This window comes from Zosterops lateralis (genome assembly GCF_965231275.1).
Source record: "Zosterops lateralis genome assembly, chromosome: 6".
Taxonomy (NCBI): domain Eukaryota; kingdom Metazoa; phylum Chordata; class Aves; order Passeriformes; family Zosteropidae; genus Zosterops; species Zosterops lateralis.
The window spans coordinates 31,179,426-31,201,178 of record NC_139761.1 but is presented as its reverse complement, the minus strand read 5'-3'; the positions used below and the strand labels follow the sequence as shown (position 1 = coordinate 31,201,178).

General features: G+C 33.1%; 1 protein-coding gene across 1 annotated transcript in view; it reads right to left on the bottom strand.

Moving 5' to 3' along the window:
• The window catches only part of RYR3 (ryanodine receptor 3), a 190,127-nt gene that overhangs the window by 126,851 nt on the left and 41,523 nt on the right, over positions 1–21,753 (bottom strand). Inside the window, exons 2-10 of the mRNA XM_083863077.1 lie at positions 18,264–18,383; positions 16,792–16,899; positions 14,552–14,626; positions 13,538–13,616; positions 11,037–11,149; positions 10,573–10,672; positions 9,186–9,279; positions 5,492–5,566; positions 4,474–4,630 (exon numbers count right to left, since the gene is read on the bottom strand). Of these exons, the coding sequence (XP_083719203.1) occupies positions 4,474–4,630; positions 5,492–5,566; positions 9,186–9,279; positions 10,573–10,672; positions 11,037–11,149; positions 13,538–13,616; positions 14,552–14,626; positions 16,792–16,899; positions 18,264–18,383 (921 nt within the window). The remainder of the gene's footprint in view (positions 1–4,473; positions 4,631–5,491; positions 5,567–9,185; positions 9,280–10,572; positions 10,673–11,036; positions 11,150–13,537; positions 13,617–14,551; positions 14,627–16,791; positions 16,900–18,263; positions 18,384–21,753) is intronic.

Sequence of the window (21,753 nt, the reverse complement as noted above, 5' to 3'; positions counted from 1 at the left end):
CTGATCTCTTTTGACAACACTACACATAGAGAAAAAAAACTCTATTATTTTCATTTTAGAAATAAATTTTTAGAATTCTTTCAGGGGCCTGAAGGCTGTTTTCACTTTGAGAAATACAGCACAAATTCCTCTTCATCATGTTTTGCTCTTTGCTCTCTGTCCAGCTTCTCTAGGATTTCAGCCAAGTAATTTGATCACAGCGTGAGAAGACATGGTATATTTTATAACAGCTGAAAAGTCTAGTCAGATAAAGATTACTGAGGGAGGAGGGGCAAAAACCTTCTCTCATCTAGATATTTGTACATATCTTAACAGTAAAATATCCAAACACTTTGGGTTTTAAAATCCTTTGTTCTCAGCCTAGTCTCACTTCAACTCCCTCAGGCCGTGAATTAAATCATGGAAGTTGGCAAAGGAAAAATAATAGCAAAAACAAAAACAACAAAAAATCCAAACCAAGCAAACAAAAATTATGGAGTGAACAAAGGAATTTGAGGGCAAAGCTGTCAACGATGATATTTTCAAAAGATGTTTAATATACTAGAGGAAGGGCAAGAATTAGAAAAGAAGAAAGAATAAGGGCTTCCTACGTGATAACAGGAACATGAAAAATGGCAATGTGAACAGAACAAATAAACTCAACTTTCTTTACAAAGATTTTACAATAGTAAGAACACGGCAAGGGAAACATTTTTGCCAGCTTAAGGGCTTGTCTAGACAGTCCTAAGAATTGCAAAACAACCTATCTATTGAACCTTTACTAAATCTAACTTTCATGTGCTGATTAAAATTTTATCTTTTGATACTGCACACTGTTATTGTGTTAAAAGCACTGCCATAGATACTCCAATTCAACAAAAAAAAAAAAGATAAAAGGTTTACAGATATAAGAGCTTGCTACTGGTATTATTGTACTCTTTATATTTCACTTTATACATTTGTACATTCCAATAGACAAGAAAAAAAATTACTTCCATTTCACCTTCTATTTTCTCTTCCCATAAAAAATAAGTAGAAAAAATGGTTTAATACTGCATTTGAAATGCAGTGCTTACTGGGAAATTATAACTATAAAATATTAACTTTAAAATAAGTATTTGAACCTTTAGAGAGAAATCTAGGTAAAGGCCTTTGCAATACCTATGATCTTACTACGAAACCAAATTAAACTTTATGATTGCTACCATACTATTACGACATCCTAATGCCATGTTCAGTCCCTAAGACAGCTACATGTTGGCAGTAATATTAAAATGATATCAAATCCTTCTGCATGAGTCATCTGTGACTTTTTAATGTGTCAGAATGTTACTTACCAAGACTATACCAATAACTTCTTCATCGTCAATTTTACATACCACCACAAAAATAAAATATGAAATCTCAAATCATAATTCTGGGCTACAAAAATTAAAATAAAAAAATATTTTTAAATATGCTCTTGTTTGCACTGTGTTTAGTCTCAAGGAAATTTGTAAGCAGACCCAAGATTCTCCTCAGCAGTGTATGCTGAGCCAAGTACTGTGCTGGAATGAGAACATCCCATTTCAAAACAGGATTCCATCTGGTGTAGAGAAACTGCTGTCTCTGTTGTCACAAGGCATTACAGATCTGTTGCCTTAAAATATAAAGGTTGAAATTTTAAAACTTGGTCAAAAGTAAACTCTATATTAAAACGAATAAAAGATGTAATTTGGAGGGGGAGGGGATCTATCAATTTCTAATGCTTATAAGATCAGTTTGCAGCAATTAAGAAGCAAAACAGGTATGTATTACAAATTATTTTCATTGAAATCAGCACCATAATGTTCTTTAGCTTACCTTAACTTTTTAAAAAGTTCCCTCCTGTTCTTATTAACGTAAAAACATGTTAAGGAAAACAATAATTTGAATTTTATAATTTAAAATAAGTGTTTCAATTTCCATTGTTATCCATCAAAAGAAAAAAACAATTGAAAGTAAATATACTATGAATAGAATCATATGTTCTGACAAGCAAGTAACACACAAGATTGCTGAAGTGGAATATAACAATACTGAGGATGAAGGTGCTTTTTCAGCAAGAGGGTCTCTATAACAACTGCTGGAAAAGAGGATTTTATTTGTCTTGTGTTACAGGCTCCTGGGTAGCCTTGAGGATTTGCATATCCACATAGCTCTGCTTTCTGGCAAAGATACTATCTTTTTCCTAAAAAACCCTTTTGCTGGCTTCCAAACAGGAAAGAATACCACAATGAAGAAATGTTTCATTTCCTCTTGGCTACTCAGCAGCAATGCTTATTGTAAACAGCCTGGCCTGAACTGGATCAAAAAGCAGGACTAGATGGCTTTTCAGGGTCCTTCTCAATCAGAATTATTCTATTAGTCTAAGGGATGGGAATGCTGTAAACAGACAGGTATCCAGTACCCTATTTTTAAGAATCCGTACACAACTGGATGTGAAGAAATTAGATAGATATCTTGAAATTTTTCTGAATTCATGCCGTGTTAAGGTACATGCAAATGAAAAGATCTCTTCATTGAGAAAGTGAACCAAAAAATGCTTACAAGTACATTTATGCAGAAATTAAGATAAAAGTACCTGCATATATCTAGTCTATCTCTTACATCTATGGTCCTTTTCCCCCTTAATCTGTGTGCAAGTAGCACTTGGCTTTAAGAGCTGTTTTCTTCTTACAGTCCAGATCAATCTTTGGGGTTTATTCCCTTCCCAAACATCACCTTTCTTTCTTCAGGAAAATTTATCATTGCTTGTTCCCCTCACCTTTGGAAACACTAATGTCTTCATTCATGGGACAGTGCAGCTCTTATGTGTCTAAACAATAATTAACAATTCTTATTCTTGGCAACAAATTCATAACCTATCATGAGGTAAAAACATTCTTTTCTGTGTAGACAGCACAAATGGGACAGGATGATGAGACACAGGATGATGAGCTTGGATTTAATATAAAAATGTACATTAAAACCCATATTGTGTATAAACACAGTAGCCATGAATGACTTCTGCATAATTAATTACTATTGTACTTCAGCTTAGCTATTTTGGGCACTGCACTAAATTTCACTAGTGTGCCTTTGAGGCACACCCCAACAAAAAGAATTAGAAAATAGGGCATGTTTACTCAATGTAACAGAAGTAATTTTAAGAATGTGCATACATAACCCCTAAATTTACATACTCAAAATTTATAGATTTATATGCATAGGTTCAAATATTGAAAAACAGCAGGACAGATGGTGTCCAATTAGAGGGTGAATACATCAAAGGAATGTTAATTCAATGCTTAACCAGTAACTATGGCACTCCTGGGATACTCACCATTCTTACCAATGATTTGCCATTAATGGGAAAAAATTATGTAATAAATACCCCAGAGCAACATCAAATGTAAAATCTATAGTCCATAGCCTTTACACTGAACAAAAAATGAAAAGCTATCTGGTAAGTACATCTTAGCAATCTAAGAAATTTTCCTGATAGTTTTTCATTTATTTTGATTGGCTAAAATAAAAATTCTTAAAATATCATACTCAGTCACATTAATAAACATGGTTACTTTAAACACGCTTAAAAGAAGTATTTCATTTTTTATACTAACAAAAGTCTAGCATTTGTCAATACTCTTACTGTTAAATTTTATTAGTGTGACTAATTTTAAAGATTCTTTTTTACTTTGGCATTTCTTTTTTCTTAATGGTCATATAGCATTCAGAATTATGTGGAAAATTTAGCTTTTTCTAGCCAATAAAAAACTCCATTGTAACAGCTATGGCCACTATTTATAAGTAAAATCATGAAAGAATGTAAAAAACTTTTAATCATCTTTGATTATAAAACCTTTCACTTCCTGGGGAAAAAAAAGTTATTAATTTTGCGTACCTCCATAATCATTCTTCATTGTCTCTCCCTTGTACTGTTTTTCCCAGCTGGAAACAATGAAAAAGCTAATAAAGTGCAATTAGCAGCTCACTAAAGAGCATAATTTGAAAACATACGGTTTAGAAATCACTGACTACATTTGCCTTACATTTAGGAAAAATTTGAGTTCAGTTCTTATCAGCACTCTGCATAAAGAATAGCAACTGAACTGAATTCAATTGAACTCAATTATGACAGATGGAGCTGGGACATGTAACACTCTAATGAGATTCTATCCAACTAAAATAAGTCTATAATTTATATTTAAAGTATTCATATTAAACCACTGTATCTTACACTGTATTTGGTTTTAATCTTGTTTTTGTAAACTGGTAACAGTTTAGTTTATTCTAAAGTTTATGAATTGCTCTTATTTTTCTTCATGAAACCTTTGTTATTCTTGACAGTGGTTGTTTGCATCTGAATTTGCACAATCCTTAGCATTAGCCTCAATTTAGAAATTATAAGTAATTCATACAGTTGTTGAAACAATTCAGATTTACTATTTGAGTGGTCCATATTCAGAACAAATTTGCATGGTTTTTATTTACCTTTGATGCTCTAAAACAAAAGGCTGTAGATGCTGTGTCTGACTTTTCTCTGTCTAATATTACTACTCCTTCATCCTCATTCAGAGCCAAGTACTTTCCTGTTGTGATATGTCGAAGACGAAAAGGCTGCCCCCATCTGATATTACTTCCACTCCAGCTAAAAGTAAGAGACATCAAAAAAATAATTTAAATAAAGTAAGTAAAACTAAAGTTTTTTCTTTAGATTTTAAAGGACGGTCAGAAAATAGAATATGCTCTCTCTATATATATATTCCCTTATTGTTTCTGATTTCAATACTTGCAATAAATCAGATGCAAAACCGTTAATTCATTTGCAGAGGGAACCCTGGAATGGCTTCCATCTTCTTGTTTCTACACCCTTTCTCTGTCTCATCAGGCTGCTAAATATGGTGTCCATAAAAAAATCCTACATATGTAAATTGACTACTGTATTTTAGTTGACTGACTAAACAAATAAAAAACCTAAGTGGGGACACAACATTCCACGGCATTTTCCTACATCTGTGTTAGTTATGAGGATATTTCACTTACAATCACAAACATACCATGGGTGAAACAAACATACAGTTCAGATGGACACCAAAGGCCATACATACTCTTATGATGTATATTGAAATTTCACTTGCAGGGAAATAACAGACAGATAACCACGTACGAAGAAGAATATTTTTTAAAAAGAAAAAAAACCCCAAGAAACACAGAAGGGGTATTATTGCTCTTATTTCCAGTCATGCTTATAAAAGTAAAACTAAGAATGCTTTTGGAAAGAAGAAATGTTTTAAGTGCACATATCTCATAGGCAATACTGCTTTTGATATGGAAAACAGAAAAAAATTATTTTATCTCAGTACATTGCTTTTTATTATTGACAAAGAGCCTACTAACACGCATAACAATGCACGGCAAATAAATATTCTGCCCTAAGAGTCTTTAACAATCAAATTTATATTAATATAACAAAAGTTACTAACCAAAAAAGTTCACAAAACATCAGTACCTTATTCGAAGGGGTTCTACTCTCCACAAAGACCTTGCTCGAATGCCAGCTCCTCCAGTTTCATAAAATACCTTCCTACAGAAAACATTCAAAAGAGTATTTTTTTGTGTTTATTTGTGCTTACATACTATTTATAACTTACTTCTCTGGAAACTGTACATGACTCATTACTTTTCTCCCAGTAAACAAATATCATTGAAAGGACAGAAGATTCCTACTCATTAGTGAGACTATGATAAACAATCAAAATGTGCCAGGTAAATTAGATTATTTCCATTAGGGTAGTCTCAGGAGCTGATAAAATGCTTAGCCTTGAAAGTGGCTGGGAAACTTTTCCTGTCATTTAATCAGCCATGTAATTCCTACAGTTCCCAAGATATTAATCTACATTACCAATGGTTTTAAATACATACCATATTTTAAAATAAAGGTGTACATTTTCAGATGAAAACAACAAGAACATGCCATCAGAGACTTCATTCCTAAAATTATCTCTATGATTCTTACTAAAGGGCAAAAAATTGTGGTGATAACAAAAATTCTGTATTATAATTCTTACAAAGCAGATAATGCATTCAGAGAAAAAACAGGAAGGGGAGGGATTACACCTTTACTATAATTTGGTTTTCTTGAACTATTGGCTGAGGGTTAGTAATGTGTTCTAGTGCAGAAACTAATATTCTACTCAATAATAAAATACAAACAAAGAAAAACTATGGTGGATTAACTCTATTCACAATAAGTTTTTAATGTCTTAATAATCATTCATGTCGGTCATGTAATCACCAGAAAACTTTCTCATTTATAACGAGAATAGGAAATATAAGGTGTAATAGGAAAGGTCTGAATGCCTACCAAAAGAAAAAACCACCAAACTTTCTTTCATGTTATTTCTCTGAGAAGGACTAATCCACCCTAGCATGCACAGAAGCTTCTATTGTACTTAAGTGTCTGAAAAAATCTGCCTTCCTGCTTTGGCAAACTTCACTGAATACAGTAAATTCACACAAAGATGTTACAATCTAGCTGTTATCTAGCTGAATTAAAGTAGCATTTTGAAACGCAGAATTTTTTTGTCAAATTCTTTTCCTACATTTGACAGCTAGCAGGCAAAATTTTAAAAAGCTGTTTATTATTGTTCTTATGCAACTATGGGACCTAAAAATCACCTTTTAAAATAAAAGCTTTGTTTCTCATATCTGAGCAAGTATTTCTACAGCTTTTTTTCTACTGGGAACACTTAAGGGTCTCTTTCTTGAGCAACACCAATAAGATCCTGGAAGAATGATAAAGTATACTGGAGCATGGCTAATCATTTGCATCCAGTAGCTTTATAAGATGTATTTACACCTCTACTTTATTTAGGAGTCACATTTAAGGGCACACATGTGATATCAAATATTTCAAAATGTTAGTGCACCAGAAGAGTAAGAATAAATGTACCTCATAGTAAAGGTAGTAATATTCCCTACACACTTTATCTTGCATGAAAATGTACTGGTACTCTAGAATAAAAATAAACAGAAAAAATCTCTAGCTTTCAATTCATCTTCAGTTCAAGACTCTGTGAATTTGATCTTTCAAGGGCACTTCCAGCCTGGACTGTTACATGATTCTCTGGATATACTGAATGCACAATAACTCTCTGGAGCTCTCCATCTTCAATCTAAGTCTCTGGTCCCACTGACCTTACTGATTTTACTTTTGGCAGACTCTAAATCCTAGCTAAGCTCAAATCTAAGTATTCATTTCCACTCTCTCTGATCTCCTTCATTTCTCCTTGGCCCAACTTAACCATTCTGTCTCTAAAGGACTATCACAGGTATAGTTCAGTGTCACAGATACAGTTCAGTTCACTTGATACAGTCATAGACTCTGTTCACCTCTTACACTTTTAATTTCTATACTTTCAAAAATTCCAGATATTTTTCCAGCTTTTTCAATATGCAGTGCTAGACTAGAATTAGTGACCTGCATTTCAGTAACAAAGCTGTGCTTAAAAAATAATTGCTGCTTTTTCACAACAGTATCCACGTAATATTTTTTTCATCTACTTGATTCTATCTATCTATCTTATTTTTTTCTTGCCAAGCTAGTCTTTTTGATGTTCAATATGTCCACCCCAAGAATTTCCATTTGGCCTGTAAAAAAAAGACCGTAGGATTCTTGTCAGAGAATAGCCTCTTTGTGAATTGTTAATGAGCATTCTTTACAGAAACGCTCAAAAATAAGACTTTTGCTTAATGAATTGTCCAACTTAACTTATTTAACATTCCTAATGAAAGGCACAGAACTGATTAAATAAAGAGATGAGAAAACCACAACCGTTTTCTACATCTCTCTCTCCCATTCTTATTATTATTTGGGGGTTTTTTTTGTACTTTCATTTTGTTTTGATAATGTAAACATGACTCCTACAACTATAACACAGTACAAACTTGGCCTTACATCTGTTACTCAGCTCATAAATCCAAAAGAAAAGACAACTTCAAATCATCTATCACTAACACACATTTGAAAATTTCCAATAGCATTCATTTTTTTCCAATTTTAGGATTATAAATACACAGATTTCATTCAGTCAGATACACATTTTAATTTTACTCTTTTATTTACATAGCATAAAAAACTTGGAAGCAAATCTGAGGGCAGTAACAATACACATAAAGCCTACATAAAGTCCTGGGGAATAGGACTTTACAATTAGTTTTAATATTAGCTATATCTGACTTCTAGATAAGTGAGAAGAATATCAAAGTACAGCATTTCTGAACACACAGCTCAGCATCTATTTTACCCTTGCTAAAATGAGTCCTTTATAAAATAAGTCTGAATGCAACATCCTAACATGTTTGCCAGTATTTTTATACTAGGTGTGTACATCTTCATACAAAGTCAACACATTTTTTCTTTTTCTTTACATATATGGAGAGAATAGTAATAAAAAAATCACTTTGGGTTCTCTTTAGGACTTGGAGACATTGTTACTCCACAGAAATTTAAACATGGAAAATTTAGACCTGACTTAATTGAATGTTACTTGTGGTATCATATTACCTAAAGCGTAACTTATTTACCACAAGAGGTAGAAATGTCTTATTTGCTGAATATGACTTTTAAAGCTAGCAGGTTTTTGTAGCAAAATTATTAGCTTACTTTTCTTCTGATTAACAAAAATTTTAAAAATACAGAAAAATTCAAAAAATAAATCAACATAATAGTTCACAACCATAGATATAAATTAAATACAGAAGTGTTTTAGTCTAGCTAATATGATGTAGTTTTCTTAAAATGTTAATCAAATTTGAAAAAGCTAAAAATAGGAAAAAAAGAGAGAAAAATATATAAAATATGAAAGTAATTGTAGAGGCCAAACTTACAGAGATATTTTGGGAATTTTTTTTTCACATTACCATCTTCCTGCTAAAACTTTCTTACATCTACTTATAGTAGCATGAACTAGAGACAAGCAACATAAGAGGATGAAATCTCAGTCAAAATCAGCTACTTGAATTTCAACAATGAAAGCATTTATGGCTGATTTTCTGCTTAGTAGATCTCAACTTCTTGTACAATGTCATTGCTTAATTAAAGACTACTTTAAAGAGTGTTTAATCTACCTAACCTCAAATTCAACTGACATTCTGTTTCCTTTTTGAAAGAAGGAAATATTAAAAAAGGCACCATCACTTACTTGTGCTGTGAATCATTCTGATCTGTAGATGGAATTGTCAAACACTCATCATGGCCATGGAAAAAGCGTACTACGTGCCCACCAAGAAGATATCCTGAAAAAGAAGTTCATTTACTCACTAGCTAAAACATTGACTATGAAAATAACACCCTCATGAAAATTTAAGAAGTTCAAGGCCCAGATAAGATCTATTTCCCAAATTTTCACTCATAACTGAAACTAAACAAAAACAAATTTAATGTGTGGACATACTGGGGTTTAGTACCTTTTTGTTTTTAATATATCTTCTGAAAATGAAGACAAAAGAAAACTTTAAACATTTAAAACACAAATTAGGATTTTGAGACAGAAAAGGAAATTAAAAACTTCTTTAAAACAACAAAAACAATTAGTGTTTTGAAAATTGAATGCTTTAGGTAAAAGCCAAATCAAATAGATAATACCATAGTTCCCCCCCTTAATGCAGTTTAAATTATTTCAATACAAAATAGTTCCATGATTTCATCAGTTTCTTCTGACATTTATCATCTGTGTCAAAATCAAAGGTGCAGCAGGAGACAGAGGACAGAAGAACATTTTGCAGTTCTGAGGATTAAGTTTAATGGAAGCTAACTTTCCAACCCATTTAACACAAAGAGTACAGGTCAAAAACCAGGCACTCTGCCTCACATGAAAAAAGAAAAGGCAAAGAAAGTGTAGGAGAATGACTCATCAGATCCAAACCATTCTGACCTTGTAAGTGAAGTCACTGCCTTTTAAAAGAACACACATTAAGGAGGAAGGGTAGAAGGAAACTTTCATACTGTACAGCTGATTCAACCTAAATTTCTGGAAATTTATGAAGATCCTACCCTGTGGTGTAGGATTTAGGCTGAATAAGAGAAGACCATAAGGATGCACGGCTGTGACATCCAGAAAGGATATTGAGGAAATGTGTGTAAAAAGCAGAACTAAGAGACTGAAATAGGAACTTTGAGAAAACTGCTTTCCATTTTGCCCGTACCTTTATTTCTCTTCTGTTTGATCTGTAGTGGGAGAAAAGTAATTAGGAAAATTGCATGCAAAAATCTAACTTTTCTGGCTTCAGTTATTCTGCAGCTCCTACTCCACCACATTAAACTAAATCTTCATTTTTCATGCAGCTTTTAAAGCTTTGCTGTTCTAAAGTTACAGCACTCATTTAGCTTTTATTCAGTATATCTAGCTGATCTATCTGTATTTCCAAGTTTTCCCTTCAAGTGTTTTTCTGTTCTAAGCTCCTTTTCTTTATTTTCATTAAACTTTTTGGTTGATATTCTGAGAGGAATTTGGTTTTAATTTTCCCTGTTTATCAAAAGCATAAATTAATCTAATTTATATTCATGTGTAAATAAATAAAATGGCAAACCTTCTGTAATACTGCTTCCTGAGCATATAGGATGTACATTCCATAGGGTTTGCATAAAGGAGGCATCCACCTGAATATTTCCATTTGACACAGAGAGATGCTGAAATAAGACAATGGTAACAGGAAACAATGAAAATTATGCATTTAAGATATTTAGTATAATAATTCATCAAAAGAAGACAGTGTATCATAAAATAAATATACAAGTTTCTTCTAAAATTACTATTCCTCTAAAATCTGGGAAAAAGGCATGGAAGCTGTCTTGTTCTGGAGGAGGGACTTGCACATACACCCACACACTCACACACTCTTTCAGTGTGGAAAAATAAAAATGTATTACAACCAGACATTTCTCCCTAGATTAGAAAAAAATAATTTGTAAGAATCCCAACCAATCTCCCAATATCCCCACAGAACTTTGTATTTTCCCAGCATTTGAGCACTATCTAAAGAAGCAAACTTACCAGGTATCTTTCAGAGGACACGCTGACCAGGATAAGGTCATCACCTATTCGAACTTTTTCTCCTTCTGACCTTTGCTTTGAAGCAGGGTGTATTGTCCACCAGCATGCCTCACCTAAAGGACAGACGCACTAATCAAGGTTTTATAAAACAGACAACTCCCAAGAAATCTAAGGATCTTTATACAACATTGAAATATCATTATAAAAATTGTCTTATAAGACATTCACCTTATAAACCCACATAATTTCTTTTTTTCAATCATTTTCAGTGACTTTCTTTTTGCTTGAAACTTTTCATCAAATAATCTTTGCCATATATAATATTTCCCTTTTCAAGTACTTTTAAAGGGACTGTTTACAAAACACTGCTCAGAACTGCTCTTCATTGAAGCCTCCTCTTGCCAGGAAATTGCTGACAGCTACCTCGGTTTATTTATCACCTTCTGTCTCCTTTTGTTTAATGGTCATATTTAATTCACAATCTTCATAACAGAAGCATAAGAAACCTGGAAGCAGTTCCACTAGCACTACAGACCATATAATCACAAAATAGCCAAGCTAAGGGTGACAACCATAGAACATTTCCTATAAAATAAACATAAGATTCCCAGTTACTCTGCACACACACACATGCACACAGAGCCACACACACATACATTCTGGGAAAATTACCTAGTTAATTTCACAATTTTACACTCATTAGAGTGTGAAAGATAAGACCTTGAAGAAAACAAGTTGAATATAACTTTCTCCCCAGACAACGCGAAGTGGAAAAAAAGAAAAATGGAAAAAAAGAAAAGACAAATTTGGTAGAATCAAAGTACAAATTTTTTTTGATTGATTAAGCTATTTCATGTAAAACCGCCTTAAAACAAAATTTGAAGGTTATGAAACTAATTAAAGTGAAGACAATAAATAGAAGTTACACTCATACAAGTGTAAAATGCTAAATCTTCAAAGGGAATAATTTCTAATAGCCAGTGGCTTTTCTCTCTGCTACATGAAGAATACTTCCTGCAGATGAAACTGATTCATTAGCACAGTCTCATAGGTGAGGGAGTAGGGGAAGGGGAAGTGATGTTATGGCACTCAGTTTATGAGCTTTATGGACATGCAGTAGTTCCCAAACCCCTCTGTGCAGAAACACAACTAAGCTTTTTCAAATCTTACCTATGTGTACAAGGATAAGGGTTTTCTTGTGTTAAGCAGTTAAGCAAATACCAGTTAAACAACTACAGATACTTGTTATAAAACCTCATAGATAGAAGCAGATATATGTACAATAATTCTAAAAAAAGTAAAAAGGCATAAAATTATAAAAACAGATTTCACTGGAACTATTTTACTAGACATTAAACACACATATTTCTTTTCTCAACATGCCTAAAGAAAATGTTGTCCATCTAAGGCAACAATCAAAGCCAAGTAACAAGCTGCTAATATCTGTCTAAAGCCATCTTCTGTATGGCTATAAACAACTGAAAGACAAACTTCACTCATTCAAAAGGCAAACTTTTGTAGAGTGTCACTTGAACAAAGATTACAATTTACAAACATTTTAACATCTACACTGCCAGTGCCTCTCCATCATCAGTCTATTTGATTTTAATTTACTTTCAAAATAATGAAAAAAACAATAGAAAGCAGAGGTTTGAGTTAACATGATAGGTATTTCTTTATTTGAGCTTTACATTAATGTAGTGTGTATACAGGTACTTAGACTTTCCTTTCAAGATATATGTCTGGGCCTGATTATTACAGTCGCCTGTTACTTTCTGAGGAGTACTCATTGCTTTCAGAAACCATGAGCACTATTTAAAAAGCAGCATCTAAATCTGTTTTTGGCTCTTTGTGGCTAAGTTACCTTTAAGTTCATTTATTATAGCTCCCAGTGGAACTTCATAATTTCCATGTGCTTTCATGGAAGCACAAATTTTTTTTCTATATTTCTGTCAGCAATAATGGTAATGGCAGTACTCCCAGAAATACATTAATTAGATTTTAAATATTTCTCATAATGTCATGTTTGTGTTGCATCTCTTCCACTATGTGCCATTATTGGTTTGTCCATATTATATGTATATTTCTACCAGCTCTTTTACAATGTCATCACTAGATATTTTCTGGTTTCCTGCACTACAAGTTGCAAACTTCTTTTGTTACTTGGTTACAATGTATATTGTGAAGGCACCAGTATATGCCTTTTCTGTACTCTTAAGTGTCAATAAAAAAGCAGAAAATAAAAGCATCAAATTTATTGACTACAACAGCATTTTTTTGCAATTTCATTGCAATTGTGTTAAGTCAGTTTAATTGCAACACTCCCTCACATTCTTACATAAACTCATTTAATGTGCTGAAAGTCATTAGTAGTAACAGTCATTTCTTTCTGATGAACACATAAGGATCCCATTCATAACCTTACTGTTACATTAAACTCAATGCCTCTTCTAAAACTGGAAATGGGTGACTCATTTTCCTTCAAAAATAACTCGCCATACCTGCTGCATTTTCTCGTAGTCCCACATCAAATGCAAGTTTATCTGTTTGGGATCTTGATGATGTTAAACATGTCAAATACTGCAAAATAGTGAAATTATTGAAAACAAAAACCCAACAGTATCCATTAACACACATGCCAAATGAATACATTCACATTACTTCATCTTACTATGATACTTAATTTTTTAATGGGTTAAAGATGAACCTCTTCCTGAACTTAAAACATCAAAATCCTTTTCCACTGAAGCACATTTCCACTTTAGCTGTGCAATTTAGCTTCTACCTTCTGAATTTTCATACAGCTCATCAGCTAGGAACAGGCAAACATGTAATTACAGCCCTATCATAAGTTTGATTCATGAAAACATTAAAAACCTACCAAAAGGCAATTATTATACTTGCAATTCTGGTATATCAAGGCAACCGCAGTTTTCAAGGTTCATAAACATAAGCAACATAGTTTGAAGATTAATCTAGCATTTTTTTAGTACAGGAAAAAGGAGGGGAAATGTTTTCCTGACTTCTCATTTCTTCAGCCTTCTATTAGGTGTATTTACATGGGCCTCAGTAGGTCAAAGATTCAAAACAGCTGAAATTTTTCACTTGTAGAATATAGTATGATGGAATTTATGCAAGGCAGTCTGAAGACAGCATCTTTGTGGGTATAATCCCTTGGAACTATGAGATGTCAAATGGAACATCTCATAAAATATGATGGGGAAGAAAATAAAAGATATCACAACAAGCTCATTTGCTATAGAAATACTTGCTAATGGAGGTATCATTAAAATGGATTCCTTAAGGACAAAGAAATAACCCATGACCAAAGGAGCTTTTCAGCTTCAATTCTGAGTTAGATAAAGAATCTGAATTTTAAAAATCCATTGTGTTGAGACACCTCAAGTTCTTAACATCTTGGAAAGAACATTACTCCAAATTTTTACATTTTTTTATTTTGGTGAACACATTTATTATTGATGCCCCTGATTCTGTGCAGGTGCTGGCTCACTGACCATTTCACTGAAGGAGTGCCGAAGCAGGATCGCGTGGCCGTACAGCAGGGTCCGGTGGCCTCCCCCTTGGGCTGCCTGCAGGACAGGATGGAGGAGGTCAGAACAGTGGAACACGACCAGAACGAGGCAACAACATGAAGGCTATGGCAGTTCAAGGAACAAGTGAAAATATTCCAACAAATTATGAAATGCACACACTGGGGAAAAATAATAATGATGAAGTAGCTACAGCAATAACCAAATATCTGCCAAAGGAAAAAATGCTCTTCCTTGACAAAGGCTTTTATTGATACCTAATTTTTATTATGATTTAGTAAAACATGGCATTTGCAAATACATGTTTTAAGTTCAATGAGATACTACTTACCTTTCTTATAAACTTCATGCAAGCATTAAAAAAAAAATAGCGACATAAATATATATATACATACAGAAACTGAAATCTGAAAGAGAAAACAACATACCTGCTTCCCAGAATAGTTTAAGCATATACTAAAAATATCTATTTGCTATTATTAATCTTTAGTCTTTCAAATTCATTAAAACAACAACATCCATAGTTTCAACCAAGTACAGTTATTAATTTTGAGTATGTAAAATTATTACAAGATCAAGGAGAGGTAAAACTGGATTTTCCATTTGCTTCCTTTAGGAGATTTAACATTTAACATCTTTTGAATTACTTTTGGATGGCATTTAAGGTCAGTTCTCATTCTTGGATGACATTTGGAATGGAAAAAGACAATGACAGGATACTTGAAGAACTCAAATAATGGTTATACATGTGTAGGCAAATGGTTTTAAACACTGTGAACAATACATAAGTTAAATTACCACCAAGCTTCTTCAAAATATGTAATTCATAAAAAAATGATTTTAATCCCTCAGGAACTTGTCACTGCTTGGTGAAGAAAACTAGAAAAACATGTAGTAGTGAATATACCTCTTTTATGCATTAAAACTATTTTTTTAAACGAAAAAGGAAAACCTTAACAGCAAAGTCAACTGTAAATACAAACAGGTAATCAAAAGAAAATTACATGTATTCAATTTACAACAAATATATGAATACCAAGAACAAGCAATGAAACACTTCCTGCTATTTAATTCCTGAAAGTTTTTAAATGTACCACTTGTAAGCTTAAGGCTGACTTATTAAAAAAAAAAAAAAAAAAAAAAAAAAAAGAAGAAGAAAACAACACAACCAAATCAAAACAACAAAAACCTCCAAATTGAATAAGCTACAGTCTTCCTCTAGAAAATATCTGAAACTAGCAGCAGAACTCTGCTCCAAACTAAATTAAATATCAAAACAAAACATGTTTTATTTCAGCCTTGCTATTAGTATGAACTGCTGTGTTCCTATTACAGCTTCCCCAATGGATTGTACCTAACTTCAAAATAAATGCAGGACAAGATAATTTCAAAATAAATACAGCACAGCAGATTGTGTTCTTTTCTTTGCTCCTTAAGCAAGAGTGGGATCATTTTTACTAAAGAGCTTATATGTCCTCTGTTTCCAATCCCAAATAAAATATTCACATGTCATTATTAACCCCAGATTAAATCTTTCAGCTGCAGTTTGGGGTGAATATTTTGGAAATATTAAAAACTAAATATTAAAAATTAAAAATTTCTTAGGAATCCTAGAAATGTTTAAATCATTCTTTTGATATCCTAAGCCTACGCTTTTATTTTCATCAAGATTTGTTTTATAGGATGCAATGTAATTGCAAAAATGAAAAATCACACTTTTTATGCAATGGAAAACAAAATGTCAGTATTAATGAAGTCTGAAAACCATGTATGCAATGGTTGACAGTGCAAGAGCAGAGGTGATGGAACTCCATCTTTCCCATCTATGCAATAATATGTGCCAGTAAAAGATCTGAAGCGCAGAATAAGCATTAGGTTGTAAAATAAGTAAAGCTGTAGAATTTTATCATGCCCTGTTTGTAAGAAAATAAAAGTTCAATTCAGTTCAGTTCAGCTGAAATTGGAGAATTATGGTCAGAGCATCAAATTGATGATGTTTCTGAATTTGTGGATCCCAAATATTCAAAACACAGTTCCACCAGCTCCTCACTGCCAAAGAGAAATTAATGTGATTACAGAAGTGGAACAATAATGTCCCAAGAATACTATGACATCAGGAGCCTCTTCTAGAAAATCCTGGACAAGGAAAGAAATGGGGACAATCTATATTCAGATCTAATGTTCTTTGAGGTCAATTTACTTACCCCTTCACTTGCATTATCTCCTGTGCTGGCCAGCATTTCTTGAAGGGCTCTGACGGATAGCGACTGTTCAAGGACGAAATTACAGACGCAAAGGTCTGGAGGGACATACTGCAAAAAAAAAATTAAACAGTGAAACACATCAGCAGAACAGGTGAAACAGGATGAAAAGTGTCTTTGAACATGCACTTACTTTAATTTTTTAATCTATACTTAATGTCTATTCTTTTTTTTTTTTAGAAAAATACTAATCTCCTGTGTGCAAACAATATAAATCCATTCTTTATAAATTGACAACACAGCAATTTTAATTTCCTTGAGCTATATTCCTCACAGTAAAATGAAACTTCTTCAGGTTCAAATGCAAAAACTTTCTCCTATGTATTATTGTTTTCTTGTCTTTTAGAATGACACCATGGATATTGCACTTGTTCTATAATGTCACTGAAAAAACAGAAGAGAGGTTATATGATTTTAAATCATGTATGAGGTTGATAGAAGGTATTTACAGCAGTAACTAGATAGCTGAGATTCAGAATCTTATGACATAATAACATGAACTCTTTTAGGAAATCTTATTTTTTGAATCAATATGTCTGCTGTTTTTCAAATATGAAACTTCACAACTTTTATTTTTTTCCAATTTCTCGGCACTGATATGTCCAAAGAAAAATATTTCCAAGAGAATATTTCAAGGGGAACCATCAATTTACATAAGTGCGTGGCAGAAAAAAACTAAGACAGATCCAGAGACTAGGCAGTAGAACACAGTGAAAGGACAAGAGGAAACTGATACAAATGGAACTACAGGAAATACTTTTAAAACATGATTAATTAATACAACATTAATACCCTCCTACATTTACTGTGAGCATGGTAAACAGTAGAACAGGTTGCCCAGACAGGTTGTAGAGTCTCCACCCTTGGATATATTCAAACTCTGATCCAAGTGTCCTAAGCAATATCTCTAGCTTCTTTTTTCAATTTGCCATTTTTAATCTTTTAAAATTCTCTTTCATTTAACCATTCTTGTCCCTGTCATTTAACTTTCTGTTGATAATAAAGTCAGGAGCAACACTTAACACCAGTAACTAACAGGTGACAATGCTTCTAAAATTATCAGTCCAGTGTATCAATACACTTGAACCTACAGCAGTAACAGAAAGATGGGGGTTTAGTGAACTTAAATCTTAATAGCACTCTGGAGATTTTATCTTGAAAATAGGAAGTATTTCAGTTACAGGAATTTTCTTATTTAAAGAATAGGAGCTTTTGAGAGTTCATAAGTGTTCCTCAAGATTTATTTGGAGTCTCTAGGAAATTTTTGTAAGCAATTCATAGATGCAGTCTGGAACAAAAGCATACATAAGGGCCCTCCAACATCACATTTAAGAAACCATAATTAAATGTACTTGCGAATAAGTAGGTTAGCATTCACTGATCAGTTACACCAGTTGAGAGTATCAGCTTCTTACTTTAGCTTCTGATGTTGGCTCCAAAAAGCACAGGCGATTCCCAAGTCCCTCAGCTGCCAAGCAAAACTTCCTTTGTTCTTTGTGAATACTGGCAACACACTGAAGTACTACTTCATCATCCTGTCACAATACAAAAAACAACAACAACAAAAAAATTACTTGGAATATATACATACCCTATAATGTTAGGTAATCCTCCAACATCTGTTGAAAATGAATGCATCATACTTCTAAGTCATATAATGTACATATGTAGAGATTCTTTTGATGTATACCTAAAATAGATCAATAAACATATAAAGATTTCTATATAGTTTTTTATTGAAGACTATATCAATGTGACAAAGACTGTCTCCAAGGCTTTTACAAGTGTTGTGTCATTTGTTTCTTTGGTGATATAAAATGAACTGTAAGCACACTGTTACTCAGCTTTACTCAGCAAAACCTTTTTAATTCTTGCAGTAAAAAACCTTTACTCTGATTTTGCAAACAATGATGCTATTTGGTAGCACAGTAAACTACCAGCACTATTTCTCAGAATGCAGAATCCTAACTTTAAAGTTTCGTGTATATAGAAATCTCCGTGAACAACTAAAGATCCAAGAGGTATTTTTCAAGAAAAAGCTCAAGTAAGTCATGAGAACTTGATCCTCAAAAGACATATCCCAATAATAAGAATGCTCTGGAAAAGCACTTTTACAAATTGTTGCATAATATAATGCCAAACATATGAAGGGCCAAGCCCTTTTTCACCTCTTAATATGTGACACTAAGGCTGATACAAGTAAGCCAAAAGAGATTATTTTTAGTGTTTGGGCTGTGTCAAAGATATACACAGAATTAAAAATAATTTTATAATAATTATTTAAATAATTTAACTTGTCCACTAACTAAGAAAAACACCACTGAGACAGTAGCATGTAGAAGCACTTATTTTTATACAGGCATGTAACTGTTCACCAAAAGACACTGGCTGACAAGTTTTTAAGGGGGCGGAAGCTGATAAAAGAGGAGTGATATGATATGTCACTATCCCCTCCTGTACAAAGTTATACTGGTGTCAATTATTATTATCAAAGCAGATACACAACAGCCGCCTGTGCTGAACTCTGAGATCACTTGAACAATTATGTTCTAAAAGCAGCACTGCTATTTACACTCCCCTTATGCAACTGCCATACTATGACACGACCACAGCTTTGGGCACTGGAAATAAAAGCTGGGAGAGGCAAAGTCATTTTCACCAAAGGAACTAAGTGACACATCCTTTAAAGAGGATAATCAAAAGCATGTGTTTCACTTGTGCCACTTCACAGGTGTGTGCAAGTTACAGGGCTTTTTTTTGGTGACCCCTCACTGCCTACTTACTACTAGTTACTGAAACAGGCAACTATTACATTTCAGAGTAATCAGCAGTTATAGACAGTATTTTTCTTATCTAGTTTTGTATGACAGTCAATAGTGGTTCGAACAGTACAGATAAAGAATTCAGTACATTTTTGCAAACAATTCTAAAATGTAGCAGTTAGACAGAATTAATTAATGCTAAAAAATTATCTTTCCTCCTGTTGCTTCTGATTCCATTTCTATAAAATGCTCTCTGAGATTTTCAGCTTTCAAGTTCTTTAATAAAATCATTTTTTTCTTTTTAATCTTCAGTGTAATAAGTTGCAAAATATTGCCAGTACAATTTAACACTCACTACATGCTTCCCTTAATGAATTTTAAAAATTTACATCAGAAATTTATCCATTTGGTGGGGAAATTTAGAAAAATAGTAAAATAATAAAACATGAATTAATAAATACCAAGACTTAGAATAAAATTGAGATTTGTAACTTATCATTACATTAAAGTACTTCTATATAATTCAAATTGTATTTATTTTCCCTGCTACATTGAAATATTCATCATTCCACAGAGGTGCATATATATAGCCTGCATTGTAATTCATATTTCCCTAAAATATAAAAATTATGCCTTCAGACTTTTTACAGGTGCACATCCTATCTTTAGCAGACAAGTGGTAACAGCTGCAAATTGAAAGAATGTAGGTTTACATTAGATATACAGGTTGCCCAGAGAAATTGTGGATGCCCCATCCCTAGATGTGTCCAAGGCCAGGTTGGATGGGGCTCTGATTAATCTGGTCTAGTGGAAGGTTTCTCCACCCGTGGCACTGGGGTAGAACTGGGTGGTCTTAAACATCTCTTCCAACCCAAACTGTTGTATGATTCTATGAACATATGCAAAACTTACTTAAAATGAAAATTAATCAAATAAATGAACATTTTCTTTTTAAATCCACATGTATAAAGGCCATGAGTTCCTAATAGAATGAAAGTAATATTTTAATATCCTAGAATTCAGAAAAATAAGCACTTAGAATTTACACTGGCATCAGAAAAACTCTATCTTTCATTATGTGCAGCAATCCCAAAATACAAACACAGAATGTCTTAGGAAATGCATGCAGCATTTGACACTGATGTTTTATGTTACTCCCCTAAATGGCCAATGTGCCCTTTCCTTTGTGGTACAACACTTAACAAGCTGGGTATTCGCTATGTAGGATAAAAATCTTCAATATTTTTTTAAAAAGTGGCAAGAATATTATATTATATGGTATTTTGGAATGTTTTGCAGCAAAGTTTTAAAAAGTATTCATTCATGACTGAGCATAAAGAATTAGCAAAGCCTAAACAATCTGCAAATGAGACAATTATTCCCTGTAAAGATGATGCAGTATTAACATACCCTCACTGAAAAAAACATCATTCTGGCTGAGGTCTGTAATTGCTTTTCTGGCCTGAAGATGCAAAAAGAAAAGAGTTTTATGGAGTTGCTATGCTATCATGAAAATGCAGACAATGTCTCAGCAGTATCTTGTTTTCAGTACCTAGCTTGTGAACCATGAATTCAAAACATTTAAATGGTTTTGATTCAGTGTTTAAAATGCAATTTTTCTCATCTAGCAGCTCTGTAATTTCTGTGTTCTAGTCTGTTTATTTTGAGGGATTGGGGTTTGGGGGTTTCGTGGGGGTTTTGTTGTTTGGTTTGTTTGCTTGTTTGTTTTGGTCAGTTGGTTGGTTGGTTGGTGGGTTTTTAACCAAGCAGGCTTAGAATGCACAGAATCACAGACAGGAAAGGACACCCATAGTGGTCCACTACAGATGGGTGTTTGCACAAGAAACTGCTTTTGTTATTGTTCCTCAAGAAGTACACACTTCTAAGCATCATTTACTAGTAACTGGTTTCCACCACTGGCATCATCAAGTTAACCATGAGATACATTTAGACCATCATTCTATTTATTCACAAATACAGATGCATAGCAGTTCTTAACTTTTTTATTCTGAGTGAAGAGGAAGGGGAAGTTCTTTCCTTTTGTCCAGAAATCTCTTATCTGGTTAAGATAAATCGCTCAGCCTTTTAGAAAAAGGGCTTACACAAAGTAACTCCATCCCAAATCTAAGAAAGTTTAGACAAT